Source organism: Pholcus phalangioides, unplaced genomic scaffold (assembly GCF_987345545.1).
Source record: "Pholcus phalangioides strain wild (caught in Gottingen) unplaced genomic scaffold, Ppha-v1.0 ptg000014l_1, whole genome shotgun sequence".
NCBI lineage: Eukaryota > Metazoa > Arthropoda > Arachnida > Araneae > Pholcidae > Pholcus > Pholcus phalangioides.
In genome coordinates this window covers 18,208,945-18,226,956 of record NW_028301607.1, presented here as the reverse complement: position 1 = coordinate 18,226,956, position 18,012 = coordinate 18,208,945, and the positions used below count along the sequence as shown (strand labels likewise).

At 39.7% G+C, this 18,012-nt stretch overlaps 1 protein-coding gene across 4 annotated transcripts in view; it reads right to left on the bottom strand.

Moving 5' to 3' along the window:
• Nucleotides 1–18,012, bottom strand: part of LOC149078233 (uncharacterized) — a 575,966-nt gene that overhangs the window by 254,520 nt on the left and 303,434 nt on the right. For all 4 annotated transcript variants that reach the window (XM_089241835.1, XM_089241837.1, XM_089241838.1 and 1 more), the window contains exon 5: nucleotides 10,479–10,770. In XM_089241835.1, the coding sequence (XP_089097961.1) occupies nucleotides 10,479–10,770 (292 nt within the window). The remainder of the gene's footprint in view (nucleotides 1–10,478; nucleotides 10,771–18,012) is intronic.

The following is an 18,012-nucleotide window of genomic DNA, read 5'->3' as shown; positions in this document are numbered from 1 at the left end:
AAAATGGGGAAGTGTAAAAAGAACTATTAAGTGATATACAGTATGAGCTTGGTTGTGATACACAGTATGAGATGTACTGCTTCCTATGGAACGAAGAAGTTTGTGAGGCAATGGACTACTTTACACTGGTTTTCATCCTCCAAGGAGGCTTTTGTCTTTATTGGACTATAAGACCATCACTAGCAGGTGATTATGAAGTAATTACTGTTGTTTTCTGGAGGGGAAAATAGTGTGTGAGATACCACTGCATATAAAATGTATGATGCAATCCTCATTCATGAATTTGCTTAAGAAATGAGCATCAGAATGTAGCCCAAGGTTATAAAATGTGGTAAGAAGGAGAAATTTTGGCTACTGTAAAATTTTTTTGAGACACTAAGATATTTTATACGAGAAGCTAGCACTTACTTCGCCAGCGTGGTTTTGCTCGGCGATGATTTTTCCATATAACATTTGAACCCCCCCCCCCATGACACCCTTGGGAGTTCAATTTCCAGAAATCCTATAGTGAGTACTGACCAAATCTATATTTATAGCGGTTTCGACTCAGCGATGACTGAACCTCCCTCTTACCTTATGACCCCCTTAAAGGTTGAATTTTGAAAAATCCCTCCTTAGTGTCTGTATATTAAAAATAAAACTACTGATATATAAGTAGTTTTTATAATTATAGCTTCAGCAGTTTGAGCTCAGCGACCCCCATATAACCTTTAAACTTCACCCTTTATGACCCACTTGGGGGTAGAATTTTGAAAAATCCCTCCTTATTGAGTCTCTACATTACAAAATGAAACTACTCACCAAATTTCATTTTTATAGTTTCAGCGATTTCGGCTCAGCGATGATTAAGCCCATATAAACTTTGAGCCCCTTCATGACCCCTTTAGGGGTCGAATTATGAAAAATTCCTTCTGCCGAGTCATCATGAAATGAACCAACATAAAATTTCATATTTATAGTTTCAGTGGCTTCAGCTCCGCGATGATGAATCAGGTCAGGAAATGTTGCATATTCAGGAGTGTTATGTATTTATTATATATTCAGCCCACGTTTATGCAACTTTTTGGGGGAAAAAACCACTTGCATCATCATGTACCATTAGAATGTACCATAAGGTTATAAAATGTGGTAAGAATGGAAATTTTTGGCTAATAAATAATGGATATGATATTTTACTAGAGGAAAAAAAAGTCATATTTAGGCCTCCCTTTTATGAAATTAAAAAAACAACTGGTTAAAATCGATGTGGTTTAAACCAAGCAACAATGGCTGAACATTTTTAAAAATCTGTTTTTTTACATAAATCTTTTCTCTTTTGTGTAGTAGGCCAAAAAATTGGGGTAGGCTGTATCATAGAAACGGCCGCCGGTTTCGACGTGAATAGGTTCTGTGTATGTTGAATCGCGCAGTAGGAACTGCCATAATTAAATTGTTATAATCGTATTTGACTTTGTAATATCCATAAGACGATACTAATGTGTATGTCGTCTATTTCCGTAGCTAATTTGTCTAGATATAGCGTAAAACAATTTCGTTAAGAATGGGAGCCGCGAGTCGGGTACCCAGACCGAAAGACGTATTAAAATCCGTAGAGTATCATCGGATTTGTCTTTCGAATATCTAACAAATATTGTCCATTGTCTTTTATTTGCTTTGCGAACCTACCGAGATATAGCGTAAAACAATTTCGTTACGAATATGGGCCGCGTATCTGGATGACAAGATGGAAAGAGGTAATAAAATCAGAGTAATACCGTTAGATTTGTCTCATAAACAGTGGCGTAGCCACTTTGGTCAGTGTGGGAGCGAAATTCGAAAGGGGGGACAATTTTTGTTCGTGCTTTAGACGCAAACTTAAAGTTATGCGTCCGTAGGGTATCATCGGATTTGTCATCGGATTAGTAGAAAGAACTTGAAACACTTTTCAATTAAAAAAATCAAATTAAAAAATTTATTTTGTTTTCAGTTGATGTTATTTTTCAAGTTAAATTAATTATTTTTCAATTGATTAATTTATTTTAATCTTTTAGTTAATTAAAAAAAATGTAAATTCTATTTTATGTTTTGTGTACTTTTACAAATAAGAACACCAAAAACAACTGGGAAATCGCTCTAAAAGGTGGTTGGAAAAAAATTTCGATTAAAATACACAAAAATTGATGTGTGAGAATAAACTAAAAAAATATTTTTTTTCTCTCTCTCTAAAATTATTCCAAAGTATGAAAAAACAGAAAAATCTTCATGCTTCCATTTATTCGCTTTCATCATGCTATACTCTTATCGTAAGCACGGATCATATGTGCACTACTGCTACTCAACGTACATGTACTTCAAAGACTCTCTCTTATAGATTCTCTTATAGAATTTCTAAAAAATTGGTGCATGCCGGAAAGTTCTTTCTTATATTGTGCTTCACCATAAAGTATCTATGATATCATAGTTATGCGAGATTTGTGTCAGAGAAGTTTTGTCATCTGTCTTCTATATAAGAAGTAAAGATGGCAGAGATGCCTGAAGTTTCGTGTTATGCATATGCCACGGGGAAAGCCTGCCTGCTTTCAGAGGGAAACTTTTCAAACGAAAGATCGGTTAGCATTCGTACCTTCGAAATAGGAAAAACGAATAAAACATTCACTCCAGCCAATCAACACTCTGCCGCTAATAGGATTCAAACCGGGATCATCGCAAAATGTGTCCATCATGATGCCCACACGATCGCACAGTAGCTGTGGATGGTGTAATCTAGTATTACATACTACTGGATTGCAGACGTACAAGCAACGGGGGTGCCATGAATCCAAAAAAAAGTTTGGGAATCGCTTCTTCAAACGAATTAGTGTGCGCCGAAAATTGTCGTACGTGTACATAATGTGTGTTAAGTATGTCTGAGGCGTGTTTGAAATGTCACTGCTCATCTTCCGAATCGAAGTAAAAGTGGCAGGTGTATGAATCGATTGAAATAATTTTCATGTTCGATAATCTAACCGGCTTCCTTTGCAGAAACTGTTTGAAGGGGAGTCCCGCTCGAAGTTGAAAAACTTAAGCAGGCATTGTGCATACAGTATATGTGCATTTATTCCTAGTGAACTAAAATTCATGAGGGGGGGGGGGTGTTTTATAACACATCAGAGAAGAATGAAAATATATCGAATACGTGATGAATGGTACAGACTAGCACAGGGGTTCTCAAACTTTTTTCATCCGCGGCACTCCCTTAACGTAATCAACGTTTATCCGCGGCTCCTCACAGCAATTTTACAAATAATCTTTTTGATAAACCTTCGCGGTGCTCCCGACAAAGGTTGGCGGCACACAATTTGAGAGCTCCTGGACTAAAGAATTTTTGATTTTTTCCCCTCGTTGTTTGACCAGAAGGCATCGGGTAAGTGCTGGCAAACCGCACGATGGTAAAGTCCAAATTAGTAAGCCCTCATATAAGTGCTGATTGAAAAACACTAGATAATCTTTTAAGAGTAGACTCAACATTTCGCGGGCACTTTTTGTTTTTCCTGAAATAGTATACGCGTGTATCTTCAGTTACTTTTAAATTTCCCTCGTAATACATGGGCAATTCCAGGTGCCTAAAGTGCAAAAGCGACTTCATGAAGAGATTCAGTTAAAATTTCCGAGAGCAAACTATTAGGTAAGCATTTCTAAACGGGGGGGGGGGGGGGGGTAGGGGTACTCAGAAAAATCTCTGTAATGCTCGAAAACGACCCTGCGTAGGCCACCAATGTGTTGTTGTGAGAAATAAGAAAAACCAAATAACGCCTAATTCTGCTTTAAAAGCGATGAGTATATATAGTGCATTTATATTATTTCCTTTCGGAAATATGCAATTCTGCGGTACTTTTTGTGAATGTACCCAGTATCGTCAGATCATTTAAAAGATGTATTCACGTCAAATTGTTTATTAACACGTCGTAGGTATAAAGGGTGTCCGAGCTCAAGGTATCCAAAAGTAATGGGTTGTATGTAAGAAAATCAACTGAGGAGCTTATTTTCAAAAGTGAACATTTCCACTTTTGTTAAATTTACAGTAGAAGTAAAAAACGAAAGGCGAACGCTTTACGAAAGTACAAAATAGCCCAACAGGTAGCATATACTGTAGAAATGGTAGAATAATATTTGAATTACCTAGCTAATCTGCAGATTTACCGATTTGATACCAAGATAATCTGTAGAATAACTGATTTCTGCACTTTAGCGGTAACCTAAACATTTGAATTTTCGAAATGTTCTGTTTTGAAAGAAAATTTATAGAAATAGTACCTTTTTTGATTACAATAAGGAGTCGGACAAGTCTGAAAAATGGAAATTTTTATGTCACCTGTTGATTTTAGAAGGTTTTACCTAGTCCAAAAAGGTACCCTTCCTGCCCTCTCGTCACTAATATAAAAAACACGATCATTTCACCGCGGAGCCGCCCATATCCCTTAAAGATCGAGCTCGATCGATCATGCGGATGAAATACTTTACAAACATTCATGTTTTCAAAAATTCTCCGGTCTTTAAGGGTAATAGACACTTTCGTTAGCAGATAACAGACACTTTTTTGAATTACGTGGACGGGATTTGATGTATTTTACTATCCATTAACGGACACTCCTCGTTAGCGGACAGAATTGTAGATCCCTTGGCTGATCGTTATCGGGAGGTTCTGCCACAAAACCACCGAAGTGAATGAACAAGGTGAAAATGTTTATTTTTGGTAGAAACGACCAACTTTACTAAAAATATTTCAATTGGAATAAACCCTGTTATGTAATCCGATAGAACTCATCGCAAATATTTTGACATCGTTAAAAAGTACGTTTCGAAAAAAAAGGAAATGTTGTCTTTTGAAAATAAGCTCCTCAACTTATAAATTTAAGTGGCATTGCAGAGGACACCTCCTCAAGATCATTTGCAGGTTTATATAAGGGTCAATGTGGTACCCTTGGTTGCGGCAAGTGTCGAAATAGCACTTGATATCTCATCAATTGTTAAGCAGCATAGTAGATGTTAATAAATTAATTGCTACAGAGATAGTCTGCCATTTTTCAGTGCTGCCATCTATATTTCAGAAATGAAGTGAGTGAAGGGTAATGATTGCATATTTGCTATGTTTGTAGGCCTGTTGTTCTCTGTGGCGAGACTTTTTAACGGGGAGATCGATTCGCATTCGCGCCTCGAAGTTGTGAACCACAGAAAACTAACTTCTGCTGACCACCACTGTGGCGCCAGTAGGGTTCGAACCCGGGTAGAAAACGACTGATTTTTATGAAATAATATGATTATATCTACTAATCGATCACTTTAGTTGATCGAGTGGTCACTATGACCATCATATCGGCAGTGCTGCCACCTGTCCTCCGAATTCGGGACCATATAACCCGACAGTTCCCCTCCCCCACTACGTTCTGTGCTTGAATTTCGTTTTTGTAGGCTTGATTCACTGTAGAGAGGCTCTTTTAAAACGGAAGATCATCTCATAATCGCACCTTAAAGTTGGAAAAAAAAACCACAGCAAACCAACCACGCTAGCAATCAGTGCAGCTGTCACGGAAGACGTCTCTAAGCACCTGCCGGCAGTACGCATGTAGGAAAACTTGGATCAATCCCCTATCAACGGTACAGCACTTTCATAATTAAGTATATATGTGGTTCTCTCAATATAAACTGTTATTTTTGACTACCTTATATAACATGAACGAAATTATTTATCATTAGAAATTTTCATATTTATTATGAAAGAAAGGGGTCTCCGAAACCACACGCCTCCAATTACGAGCCCTACTTTATTCTCTTCCCCAGTTACGGAATAATATAAAATAATAAAAAACTTTATAAACGTAAATAAACCTAATTAAAACCTAAATGAAACTTTTTTGCGAGGGCCCATCCATCAGAGAACGTAATGGAAATTCGTCTATATTTGTACGAGGGTCATCAAAAAGGCTGCTTTTCACGGAGCATCAAGTTACTTGAATGGGCTTTGCACCGTATAATTTGACGAATGTAAAACTGATATTTCACACAACAGGGGTATAACTGAATACTATAATTTTTGTAATGATATATACAATCAGTGCCATAACTAGGCAGGTGCGTCCGTACATGGCCTACTTGGAAGGGGGCCCAGAATGGGCCTAAATGGGTCATTCTCTGGGGCCAGAAGGGGCCTAAATGCAAACTCTTGCACAGGGCACAGGAATGGCTAGTTACGGCATTGTATACAATAATATATTGTTGTCGCAGGGAATTTTTCTCTAATAGGGTTGTTAGTAAATGGAATAGGTTATCCCCGGAGGTAGTAAATTGTAACACAATTGACACGTTTAAAAAGAAATACGATAAACATGTTGGGGTAAATCGAGAAGCTATTCATTCTTAGAATAAGAGTATTCTTTATGGGCATTGTATAATATTTTATCATGTGTATATATTGTTTATAATTTGTGTTAATTGCATTTTTAATTGGGTTGCTGTTTTTTTTTTTTAAATATATGACATCCATATTTTTATGGGCATCTTTTTATCAGCCACCTCGTTGGGCATTTTGCCTGTTGTGGCGCGTTGTATTTGTATTGTATTGTTATGATCTATAGACGATAGATGGCGCGATTTTTCGATGGCTCTCAGAAATATCGAAATCGGTTGATACCGGTTTTGGTTCGGCGGAAATACCTACGGAATCGACAATGGATTCTACAGCGTACGTCTTTTGACGGAGCTTCGGAATTACATCATATCCCGGCGTAACTATCTGTAAGCTCACGGTTCCTGGTGTGCCGTGAGTTAGGGGACGTCGAAAGGACTCTTTAGAACTTTGAAGCAAGAGTCTACGGCGTCGAGATGAAAAGTTATCTTTACTTTCATCGCGCCGAGTGAATTGAAGATCGGTCGGCCATTGTATACAGCATTAGCCCTCCCACTTCAAACTCATCAAATGCCGGCTGATTGAATAATTTTTGTGTACTTTATGTGTGCCATGAATGATCGGTTCAAATTTATCATCGAAAATAATTTTTAATTAAAATTCGATCGATTTCAAAATAAATTCTATGAAACCCGCCTTTTTAATGCAAGCCCATAGATTTGGCATTATTGTAGAGAATGTATTATTCAATAACAAGGCTAATCTTATTATTTGTAATATAAAGGAGTTCTTATTCTGTAATTCTATTTTCGGCTGGCCTCGAGAGCGGATTACTCTAAGATGCACTACTGTTCCTTCAAAGGCCGAGCATAATTATTATAAGCAAAGTTGCCTAGAATAAGGTATAATAAATAAAATTAACACAAACAACAGCAAGGATAATACAAAGTCATATCACTGAATAAAAATCTTTGATCAACATGAAATTTGAACAATTGCGACACCACTTGGCCATGAATAACACCACGTCATCGGACGACCATATTGATTCACCAGTATCCACAGCTCGCAACTTTTGAATGCTTTGGACTTATCCGGAAGGCCTGGGACACCCTCATACGCAACACGACGCTGCCAGTGTTCAATGAAGACTGCTACTCTTCTCTACGGATTAGTTCCCAAGAGGAACTTCCTGAAATCAACAAGTTCGTGCTTCAGATGTCGTGACTCCGGCTTTGCATCCCCAGACCCAAAAGACCATTGTGCCAACTTCTGTGGTGAAAGCGATCTTTGGTGACCACGAAAGGAATGAAATTCTCGATGCTGATGGCTCCTTTACGTATGATGCTGCATGGAACATCTAGACACTTTTAACTGATCCCCTTTTAGCGAATATGCATAATCCTTTCAGACCCTGTATGCACAAACGTGTGCGGGTTGCTTCTTTTCACTCTAGATATTATTTGTTTGATCTCAGGGATATTCAGCCCAAACTTCAAGAATTGTGCGTTATCGTTGAGATTAAAGCCGAAGTCCCTGAGGTTAAAAAAAATCGACACAGATAAAAAACAACCCCTTCCCAGTACCGTCTTAACGCATGGGTCCACGACCCCCACACCTTATATGCCCCCATTTGGCTCGTGGCACCGCCCAAGTTGCCTCAGAATAGTTACGGGCCTGCCCAAGTTGCAGGGCCCGGTGCTTTAGTTGGTGTTTGTCTGCCCCTTCCGTTTCTTAGTACTGGGTGTGAAAGGGATATTTTAAAATGAAGTTAAAATGAGTTTTAAAAATGTGAAAGAAATCATACTGAAATATCACTTTAATTTAAGCACTTTTATTACCAGTTTAGCACGTACATGATGCGTGCACTACACGTATTTTACCAGAAAATTCAATTAAAATAAGTATGAAGAAGATAAACCCGATGAGTATCTTGTGTTAAATGTGTGACGTTTTTTTTAATGTTTTTAAATCGATCAAGTTGGGTTTTGATGCATGTTTGCATGTTAAATAGCAGTAAACTCATTCTAGGAAGAAAGCTTTTCCGACTTCTTCGTCCCTTAATATCCAACCACGAGGGGGGGGGGCGATGGGAACGGTCACCACACTAAGAGTCTGATAATATGGTTGAATGAATCTGCCCCGTATTTTACGGGACAGTAATACTAGCAAAAATTTCCTCTTCCGACACATCACTCTGGATCCGCGCCTGGGGCACTGAGTACTGTTTTTGAACAGGGGATCACTAGGTCTAAGATTGGCCCTGTCGCCATCTATTCCAGCCTAGGGGTCTGCTGTAGGATGTGGGAATCTCTCGGTAAATGCACGTAACTTGGTCCCGATGGGTCAAATGGGTGCCGATATATGCAAGAGTGGAATTAAAACTTTACCCAAAATCGTAACAGATTTTCGTTACAATAAAACGTCACCGACTTCCATTACACAAAAACGTCACCGACTTCCGTTACATAAAATCGTCACTAATTTCTTTTGCATAGAAACGGGCCCTTTTCGAGTTTTTGATTTTATATAATAGCATTGAAATTAACAGAAATTGATTATACTCTACTTTATAGCTCACCCTCTAAGCCATATATAATGATACTTCGCCTCCCTAAACCCCGAACAAATGTTTTACGACGGTCCCCTATTTTTGAGATGTGAATATATATAATAAGTGAGATGTGAAACCCGATATATTCAATTCAACTATAAGATAATTTCTTAAAAGTTATGTGTGAGTATTGAATATTCATGCTATTATGCTTTTCCGTATGTATTTCTATTGTTCCACTCGTTTTTGTTTTTTGTAGTTTGTTGTATTTGTGTTTTTGTATTTCTCTTCTCTTGTCCATCTCTGTAATTGGGCAATCCTTGCCTGTTGGGACGTGAATAAATAAATCGCATAAACACCTTTGGCCCGCGGACCAAATATGGCCCTGGGGGTTATCTCATGCGGCCTGCCCTGCTCAAACCTAATTTTGTAAAAATGAACTAAGCGCCAATGGAAAAACGGCGGAGGCTTTCTGGGACCGGGGCCAGGTATCGACATGACATTAATCCTACCGCCGGCGTGCCGTCTTAATGCATGGACCCTACTAGGGTCATGCCCGCGTAGGGGGGGGGGGCGGTCATGAGATTGAGATCTGGTCAAAAGTTTCGAGTGTGAGTATTTAAATTGGAAGGAAAAATAATTTATAGCTAGAAAAGGGCCTAAAAAAAATTACTTTATCCCCGAGGGATAATGATTCTCTTATATGAAAGTCCTGTACGTACCGCATGGTAATCATTCATACCTAACAAATCTTGAAGACTAAGACCTCCGATACTAAGCCATTAAGATACTTGGCCATTTTTAATTGGCTAATTAATGTAATATTAGGTAATTATAAATAGTGTGTAATTAATATAGAAATCATGTCTTATTTTTATTAACCGACTAGCCGCGGTATCATAAAGGTTGAAACTACTGATCTAGAACCTAAGACAGTTTTCCAAGTTTTTTGTTTTATTGTCCCTTCAATTATTTTATTCTCATCACCCCCTCCCCAACGTCACCCCATAGCTCCTATATTACACTTGTAGTTTCTGTTTGTCCTCGCCCCCGGATCATTAAATCATACATGGGGGTGGGGGGTAATATTGGCCACTTGGTAGGGTGGGAAACACGTCTACAACTATTTGGAAGTAGTGGAGGTATAGACATTGTGCTTTGGGGGGGGGGGGGAGAAAAGCAAGGCATTGTGGTGGAAAGTTCAAACTTTCCTTTGTTTGGTGAGATACCACCACCCCCCCCCCTCCCGTCAGGAACAAAACACCACATAAAGTGGGGACTGAAGTGAAAAAGATAAACTTTCTTGCATACAAGCAAAGAAATAGAAAGAATAATAAGGAGAAAATTTTAGCCATGAACACAATTTCGGAAAAACCGCCTAAAAAACCGTCACCCGCCAAAGCCAAAAATTTCCCGCCGAACCGTTTTCAAACCAGCCCAATTTGGTGGGAAGACGCCGATCTGGCAACTCTGCCCTGGCATTGTACGTGAATCAAGTTTGGTGCGACCCATAGATTAAGAATTCCTGGTATAATAGATATGACAATATGACATGCAGCTCACCTTGTGGCAACATGAAGGGCTGTAAGCTCAACATGTACTGCCTGTTGCTGAGTTGAAGTTGTTGCATGAGATGATGTTGTTGTAGCGCAAGCTGCTGCAGCTGTAGCTGAAGATGTTGCTGCCTCTGCGAACTTTTATTCTTTTCGCCGATGTTCGGAGAAGCAGGGATGCCGTTGCTCAGTGCATTTAGTTGGTGAAGTATTTGACTTTGCTGGACAATGTTTAAATTTATTTGTTCCTGTATGTGTGGAATCAGCGATTCCAGCTGCTTCAACTGCTGCTGCTGTTGATGCTACGAAAAAGAAAAAAAAATTGAAAGTCTACCTAGACAAGAGGCCTGAACTGTAGGACGGAAGGGGGGCAGTTGCCCCGGGAGAAAAAATTTAGGGGGCGGCAAATTTTAAGTGAACACATAGAACACCGTTGTAAAATTACCGAATTTTACAACGGTTTCTGGAGTTCAAAGATGTCCTTGAACTGGCTCTACAGTACGCTAAAATCAGTTACTTTATCAAAGAAGATGGACATTTTAGTGCTTAAAGTTATATGATGGTTAATAACAAAGCGATCAACCGTTTTTGAAAGAGGCCTTTTAAACCATTTTGTGCAACATTATGTCAAAGAATTTTGAAGCAAAGTTCGTCATAAAATGTTTCCTCACACATTTTGAACAAGGAAATGCATTTGCTTATTCACTTGAAGTGGATATTTTGCATACTTCGACAATGCCACGCATTTGTACTGAAAATGTAATGTCGTTTTTGTTATTAAACGCAAATGAGCAAGTTACCGGTGCAAAAACTATACAGCTTCATATTTAAATAATGTAACAGGCAAGCTGTTAACAAGGATGTACAATAATACTTTTATTCACGAGACACGTGAGGCTTAAGTTGTATCGAGAGACGAAGACATTCTCGAGTAGTTCGATTTTAACCTTCATGGCAAAAGGTTGTGTGTTTCGCATGTTAATGCAGAATAAAGGAATGCTCCATGTTCGCCGCTTCGTATACACCTCACCAACCGTCACATTGGCGCTCAACGTTTTAAAATAGACGCGTGAGTGTTTTTTAGCTAAGCGGACATCCCCTTATTAGGTACCAAGTGAGTGAAAGTGGCCTATTTAGCGAAATATCGAAAAGACGAACACTCGTCGCCTTGCCGAAGAGATGGGCGAACCTACCGAACCCGAGATGATAGTGATACAGCTGAAGAAACTTATCACGTCCAGTAAAGAATATGACGAGGTCTTCGCATAAGGACTGCTACAGACCCTCGTAGAAGAGAGAATTCAACGGGAAGATGCCGAAAAGTAAGAAAGACTTCGACGAGAAGAAATAGAAAAAAAGACTTCGACGAGCAGAAATAGAAGAAACACTTCGACGAGAAGAAATAGAAGAAACACTTCGACGAGAAGAAATAGAAGAGAGAATTCGACGAGAAGAAATAGAAGAAAGACTTCGACGAGAAGAAGCCGAAGAGAGAATTCGACAAGAAGAAGCCGAAGAGAGGAACCGGCGAGCAGAAATGCAGTTCGAACTCGAGAGACTGAGGATAGAAGCGGAGAAGTGCCAAGCTTCCGTTCGACCAGCTGTTCCAAATCGGGACTTTCAGTTCCGCGTTTTGAATCATCGGATGGCATTTCATTGTTTCTGGTCCTGTTCGAACGACACATGGGATTACACCAGATTCCGGAAGAATTGTGGATTACGTATCTCATCAATAGCTTACCGAAAGGAGGTGGCTAGGATCTGTGCCAGGAAGCCTGACGAGAAGTTCAAGGACAATCAGTATGTCAAGAAACTGCTGTTAAAGCGATTTAAGCTACATGCGGACAGATTTCGAAAACTTTTCGTAGAGCATCAGAAGAACTGGGAGAGTTCATGGCGTGACTTTTATTTTCAGTTGTAAACGTATCTTGAAGGGTGGTTAACAGAAGTTAAGGTTACAACATTCGAGGACTTTATTAATCTAGTCATAGCTGATCAGATGAAGAACAAGTGCCCTCCGCAAGTGAAAGAACATTTCATCGATGTATGGGCCATGTTGATATCCCCATCGGAACTAGCTGAGAAACTCGATGCGTATGGAGATGCCAAGAGTACCTTTACAAAGAAATTCAATCAGCAGTGCGATGTCGAGGGTCGTCGAAAGCAAACACCGAGAAAATATCCATGGACGTCATCAAAACCAGTGATTCCCCAGACCTTTCATGCACTTCCCATGATCAGCCTGGATGAACAGCGACCTGTAAGCCGCTATGGATGTGGATATCCGGGGGTAATTAGAGCGCTGTGTCCAAACTGTCCACTGTGTAATCCTAAAACCACGGCGACAACCGCTCAGTTTGGTCAGTTGGAACTGAATTTATGCTCTTCTGTAACAAAACCCGTAGCATTGTTAAAAATTCATGTAAATGGCAAAGTGCGAACTGCCTGTGCCGACAGCGGTGCTACGCACTGTATCGCAAGTGATACTCTGCATCGTATTTTCGAAGAGCAAAACGCCTAATTCCGTCAAGAAACTATCGAAGATGCGTCTTGCAAACGGACAGCAATCAACGGGGAATGTGTTGACCACAACGGTATTGGTCAACATCCAATGGAAGCGACTAAGAACGAAATTTCTGGTTGTTCCTGGAATCGTCGGTAACAGAACTCTTTTGGAAATCGACTTTCTAGAGAAAGCTGGTATCGTGTTGGATCTCAAGCGAAGGCAATGGTTCTTCGGGGAAAATACTCGGAAGCGATTCCACTTCGTGAACGAGTCTACGATTAAAACTGTTCAACATGTAGTAGAGCATGTCAACTTCAATTCTTTTCAACTACGACAAGTTGAAGGAGAGCAATGGAAACAAGTGCTGAACAGGTCGTGGAAAAAGAATGAAATTTTATTCAGTCCAGGGGGAGGGGACACTCCCGAAGGCGAACTTCACCATGGTGATATGACATCCGAACCTCAGCGGTGGGATCGGTCTAGACGTCTCAGGAATCAAACAGGTCGCGTCCGTGACTATCCACGTCCTGCTGTCCATAGCGAAATCCGCCGATCCGCAAGAAGCTTTCATCACCAACCGGTGCAAGGGCAACCACGAGTTACTCTGACAGGCAGGCAAGTACTAGACTTACGTCTCCGCAGGAACGAACGAGTCGAACTTTCCGGTGCCAGGCGACGCAGTGCAGGTTCACCAGGATATTATCACATACGTCATCGTTGTAAAATGCCAAGCCAAACAATAACGTCTAGCAATAGCTTTCGTGAGTCAAGGACCCAAACAAGTATAAGCAGTGCTAGAGAGGGGAACGATAAATGCAGGGGGAGCGGCTTTAAATATTCTGATCAAAACCCTAACGCGCGTCGATCAGAAGGTCGCAGCCATGCCCAACGAAGTCGTGAAAACAGGTTGACTCCCATGCGAAGCCTTACCAAGAGGTTCTGTGAAGCAGAAGGTGGAACAAAAACGGGATGAACGCATATGTTATGTTGACAACGGTCCCAGGCAGAGTTCTCGAAGGAAGAACTGGTCGACAAAGTTCACGCCACAACGAGATGGACTGTCTCGCCCTGTGCTAGCCCAGAGATCGCCTACGAGGTACATAGTCGCTGATCTGGCCAAATCGGGTGTCTCTGTCGGCGTATACCGTACTTCTTATCTCACACCATGTGGGAAACCGGATACTGTTTCCTTAGTGCCATCACGGAAAAAAGGACGACCACGCAAAGTTGGAACTAACAAGAACAGTGAACAACATCCCACAACGCCTATTGCTGGTTCCTTGCCGGGACGTCCGCGAAACCATAGGGGGAGTATATAACAGGGGCAAGCTGTTAACAAGGATGTACAGTAATACTTTTATTCACGAGAGACGTGAGATTTGAGTTGTATTCGAGAGACGAAGGCATTCTCGAAGAGTTCGATGTTAACCTTCATGGCGAAGGGTTGTGTGTTTTGCATGTTAATGCAGAATAAAGGAATGCTCCATGTTCGCCGCTTCGTATACACCTCACTAACCGTCACAATAATTAATTATGAGCACTTTTATTCGTTACAATAAAAATACCCGGTGCTGCCCACGTTTTCTCTATATATTGGGGTTATTAAAGAAGTGACAAAACATTCTAAAGGGATATGCGTTGAAATACGTTGTTTAGGACAGGGGTTTCTAACGTGAAAGTTTGCGCGGAACCCTTAACAAATTTTGAATATTTCTTCAATATACAGGGTGTCCCAAAAGTCCGTATTCGCTCTGTGGAACAAGAATCCTCACTTGCAGAAGATCAAAGGGTAAAATATATATATTTGTGATTTACACATAGTGTGACCATATGATCCATATTTTACGGGGCAGTATTATTTTTTTCATGATATTCGGCCATTTCATTGTTTTAATAAAAATGCTAATTTTGTTAAGATTGCTAAAAAAAAAAACTCACTTTGGAATTTTTAAATCGCGAATTCGTTATTTTAATATCGATGAAAATGTCCGTTTCTTTTCTTTTTTCCTTTCTTTTCATTTGGATTTGGTCATCCAATACACATAGCTTCAGGATAACGAAAAATATTTTCATTTAATCTTTTATTTTTCTCCACCCCTTCACTTTCTACGCAATAGGACTAATTAGACCGTTAATTATACAGTTCACAGCCGATTCCGAACGGTTTTTTTTTGTTTTTCACCGAGAGGTTCGTGCGCTAAGCGCTTGTTGTGCAGAGCAGACTTTCTTCAATGACAATGTGCTGTTTGGTCATCATGGCACTGTTTTTGAAATTTGTTTGGCACAGTTCGTGAGTATCTTATCGACCTGGGCAACCATATTCCACTGTTATGTAAATAGTATTCCACAAATACCCATGGTTTTTAATCATGACAACACTGATACACAGTATCACTGATCTCGTTTAAGTAATCACATTAAAATTCACGAGATGCAAGAAGCTGTCAAAAAAAAAAAAAAATCAGACAGAAAATAGTAAAATAAAAATGCTTGAAAAAATCAGGGCCGTAACTGGGGGGGGGGGGGCAAAGGGAGCAACTGCCCCGGGTGCTAAACTTAGGGGGGCAGCAAATATCAGGAAAGAATACCAAGTGCCGTTGCAAAATCATCGAAATTTAAAGTGGAGAGGGCAGCAAAATCATGTTTGACCCTCCTCACAAAAATCGTAGATATGACCCTGAATGTTAACAATAAATAAATAACATTAATAACAAAATACGGAACAAGGGAAAAAAATTCTTACTCACTATACTTGATCATGAGTTGAGAGTGAGAATTTTGGCATACACCATTATCATCCGAAATGTCGAATGAGTGGTCAAAGGAAGAGAAAAAATGAATCCCCTTCCTCCCTCCGGTCCAGTGTGTCAAACCAGCAGCAGCGCTATAGCGAATATAAACAAAAACTATTTATTCTGAGGGTTCTATCATTCTATGAACTGAGGCTTCAAGCTAATAAGAATACAGCGAAAACTACACCAAATCGCTAGATCACTTCTCTGATGAAAGAGAGCACAAACTCTTGGTCTCAGTGGAGTAAAAAATTCTAACTTGAGCAAAAACATGAAAATGAAAGGACTGTCAGTTTTTAGCAATTGGCCATGTACGGTTTTTTTTCCCGGAACATGTTAAATGTTTGCTTGCCATGTGATGTTACATGACCAGCACTAATTGGACATTGAGAGCGATTATGTGTTACTGGGGGGGGGGGGAAATCTTGAAATTTTCGGTGAACTAACCCACATACAATAATGGTCACTCGTGGGAAATTCACCTTACGTTTTTCTTTCAACATTAAACAAAAATAATTAGAAGAAAAAAAAGCAGTTCAATGTCAATGCCTTTCTTTGAGACCTTCTTCCGAGAAATATCGACAAAGATCTTCCCCTTCATGTTGTTCATGACCGGAGTCTCTCTCAGACGAGGTCGGTAGCACGAAAGGTGACAACAGGACATTTATAAGTTTCAAAAACTTTATACTCGACGTTTTCACTTCAACTCAAATGCCAAATGTCTGGAAAATGATCATTTCTATGCATTGAATCAATATAATTATTGTGGATTACAAAAATGTGTTGCTATAATAGTTTTTCATTGCATATTGTCAAAAGCCCTAAACTTTGATGATTGACTAATTGACTGATTGTTGACAAAGACACGGTATCAGGTCGTTGCTTGGTCAGCCGGAGCAAGTACGCATTGTGGTATTTGTGCCCCCCCCCTCGTCCGTCGCTCGGGTCACCAGAACTCCCAAGTTCCTCCCAAGTTACGGCCCTGACTAGGATAGTTTAGAAAAAACACCCCTTCAAAGCAATAAACAGGTAATCAGCAGCAATGTCGACAGCTTGATGTGACGCCTTTGAGAAAGGTTGGCAATGCCTTTGAGAGTCGCGATACATGGTGTGAGAAACATTGATGTACAGTATATATTTCGGTTCATTAGTTTTAAACAACTTTTAAAGAGTTGGACTCCATCTGCTTTGCTTAAACATGAAAAAAAAGAAAGAAAAAAATTCAAAAAAGTGAAAAGTTACGTTTTTTTCTTTTACATGTTCAGGAGAATAATAAAAGTATACTCAAGATTTAAGTAACGGTGATGTAATACGAATAACAGTTATTTTAAAGCTTTTTATAACATGATTTTGAAAAATTTAATGTTGTGGGTAATTTTTTCAAGAATTATTATGCAACAACCAAAATGTAATTGAAACCATTGAATTGTGATATTTTGTTTGAGGTCCACGGGGTGGGGGGTAATTTTCAAAGAAGTTTCAATTGTACGATTTTCACCCTTACACGACGTTTTGAGGTGACCTCTTGAACGTCGTGTAATCGAGGTTCCATTTCTTGTAACGAATCTGTAGAATAGGAGAAATATAATCTCAGGCCAGTTAGAACGTAAAGAGAACGTTAAAACGTCCTTCTTTTCTGTCTTAGGATTGCTATTTAAGATTTTCTATTATTCAGAAACACGATAAGAATCCGAAAATATGAAGATCAATTGGCGATCCCCCGGAAGAGAGAGAGGGGCAGGGGCGGCACAGAATGCAAAGGAACAATTTAAAAAATCCGATTCTTTGAAGGAAGACCCTCATAAAATCCGCATGTAGGTCTTGAAAGTTTCGGGACTACCAGGAAGTCTTCGTGACTGTTTTTGCCTGAAGGACTTGTGTGTGAGAATAGGAAGGAAGGAAAAAAAAGGAGTCAAAAAACGAATATTGTGTCCTACTGGTCGATTATCTCTGTAATATGTTCTCTGAATTTTTTTAGAGTACACGCGTTCTCAACAAGTAACGAGAAAATTTTTGAAGCTAGCAGGGTTCCCAGATTTTTGGGGCTACGTCCTTTTTTATTCCGCGGAACCCCAAGAAAAAGTCTCACGGAACACCGGTTGGAAAATCCTGGTTTAGGAAACTTGGTAATCAAAGTAATTCCAAAAGTTATTGTTGAAGACAATGAGTGATTGTGGCTCGACAGTTTTTGCCATTTCGGGTGTTTGCCCAGCTAAGACGAACTTCTAAAGTAACCTATCATTCAA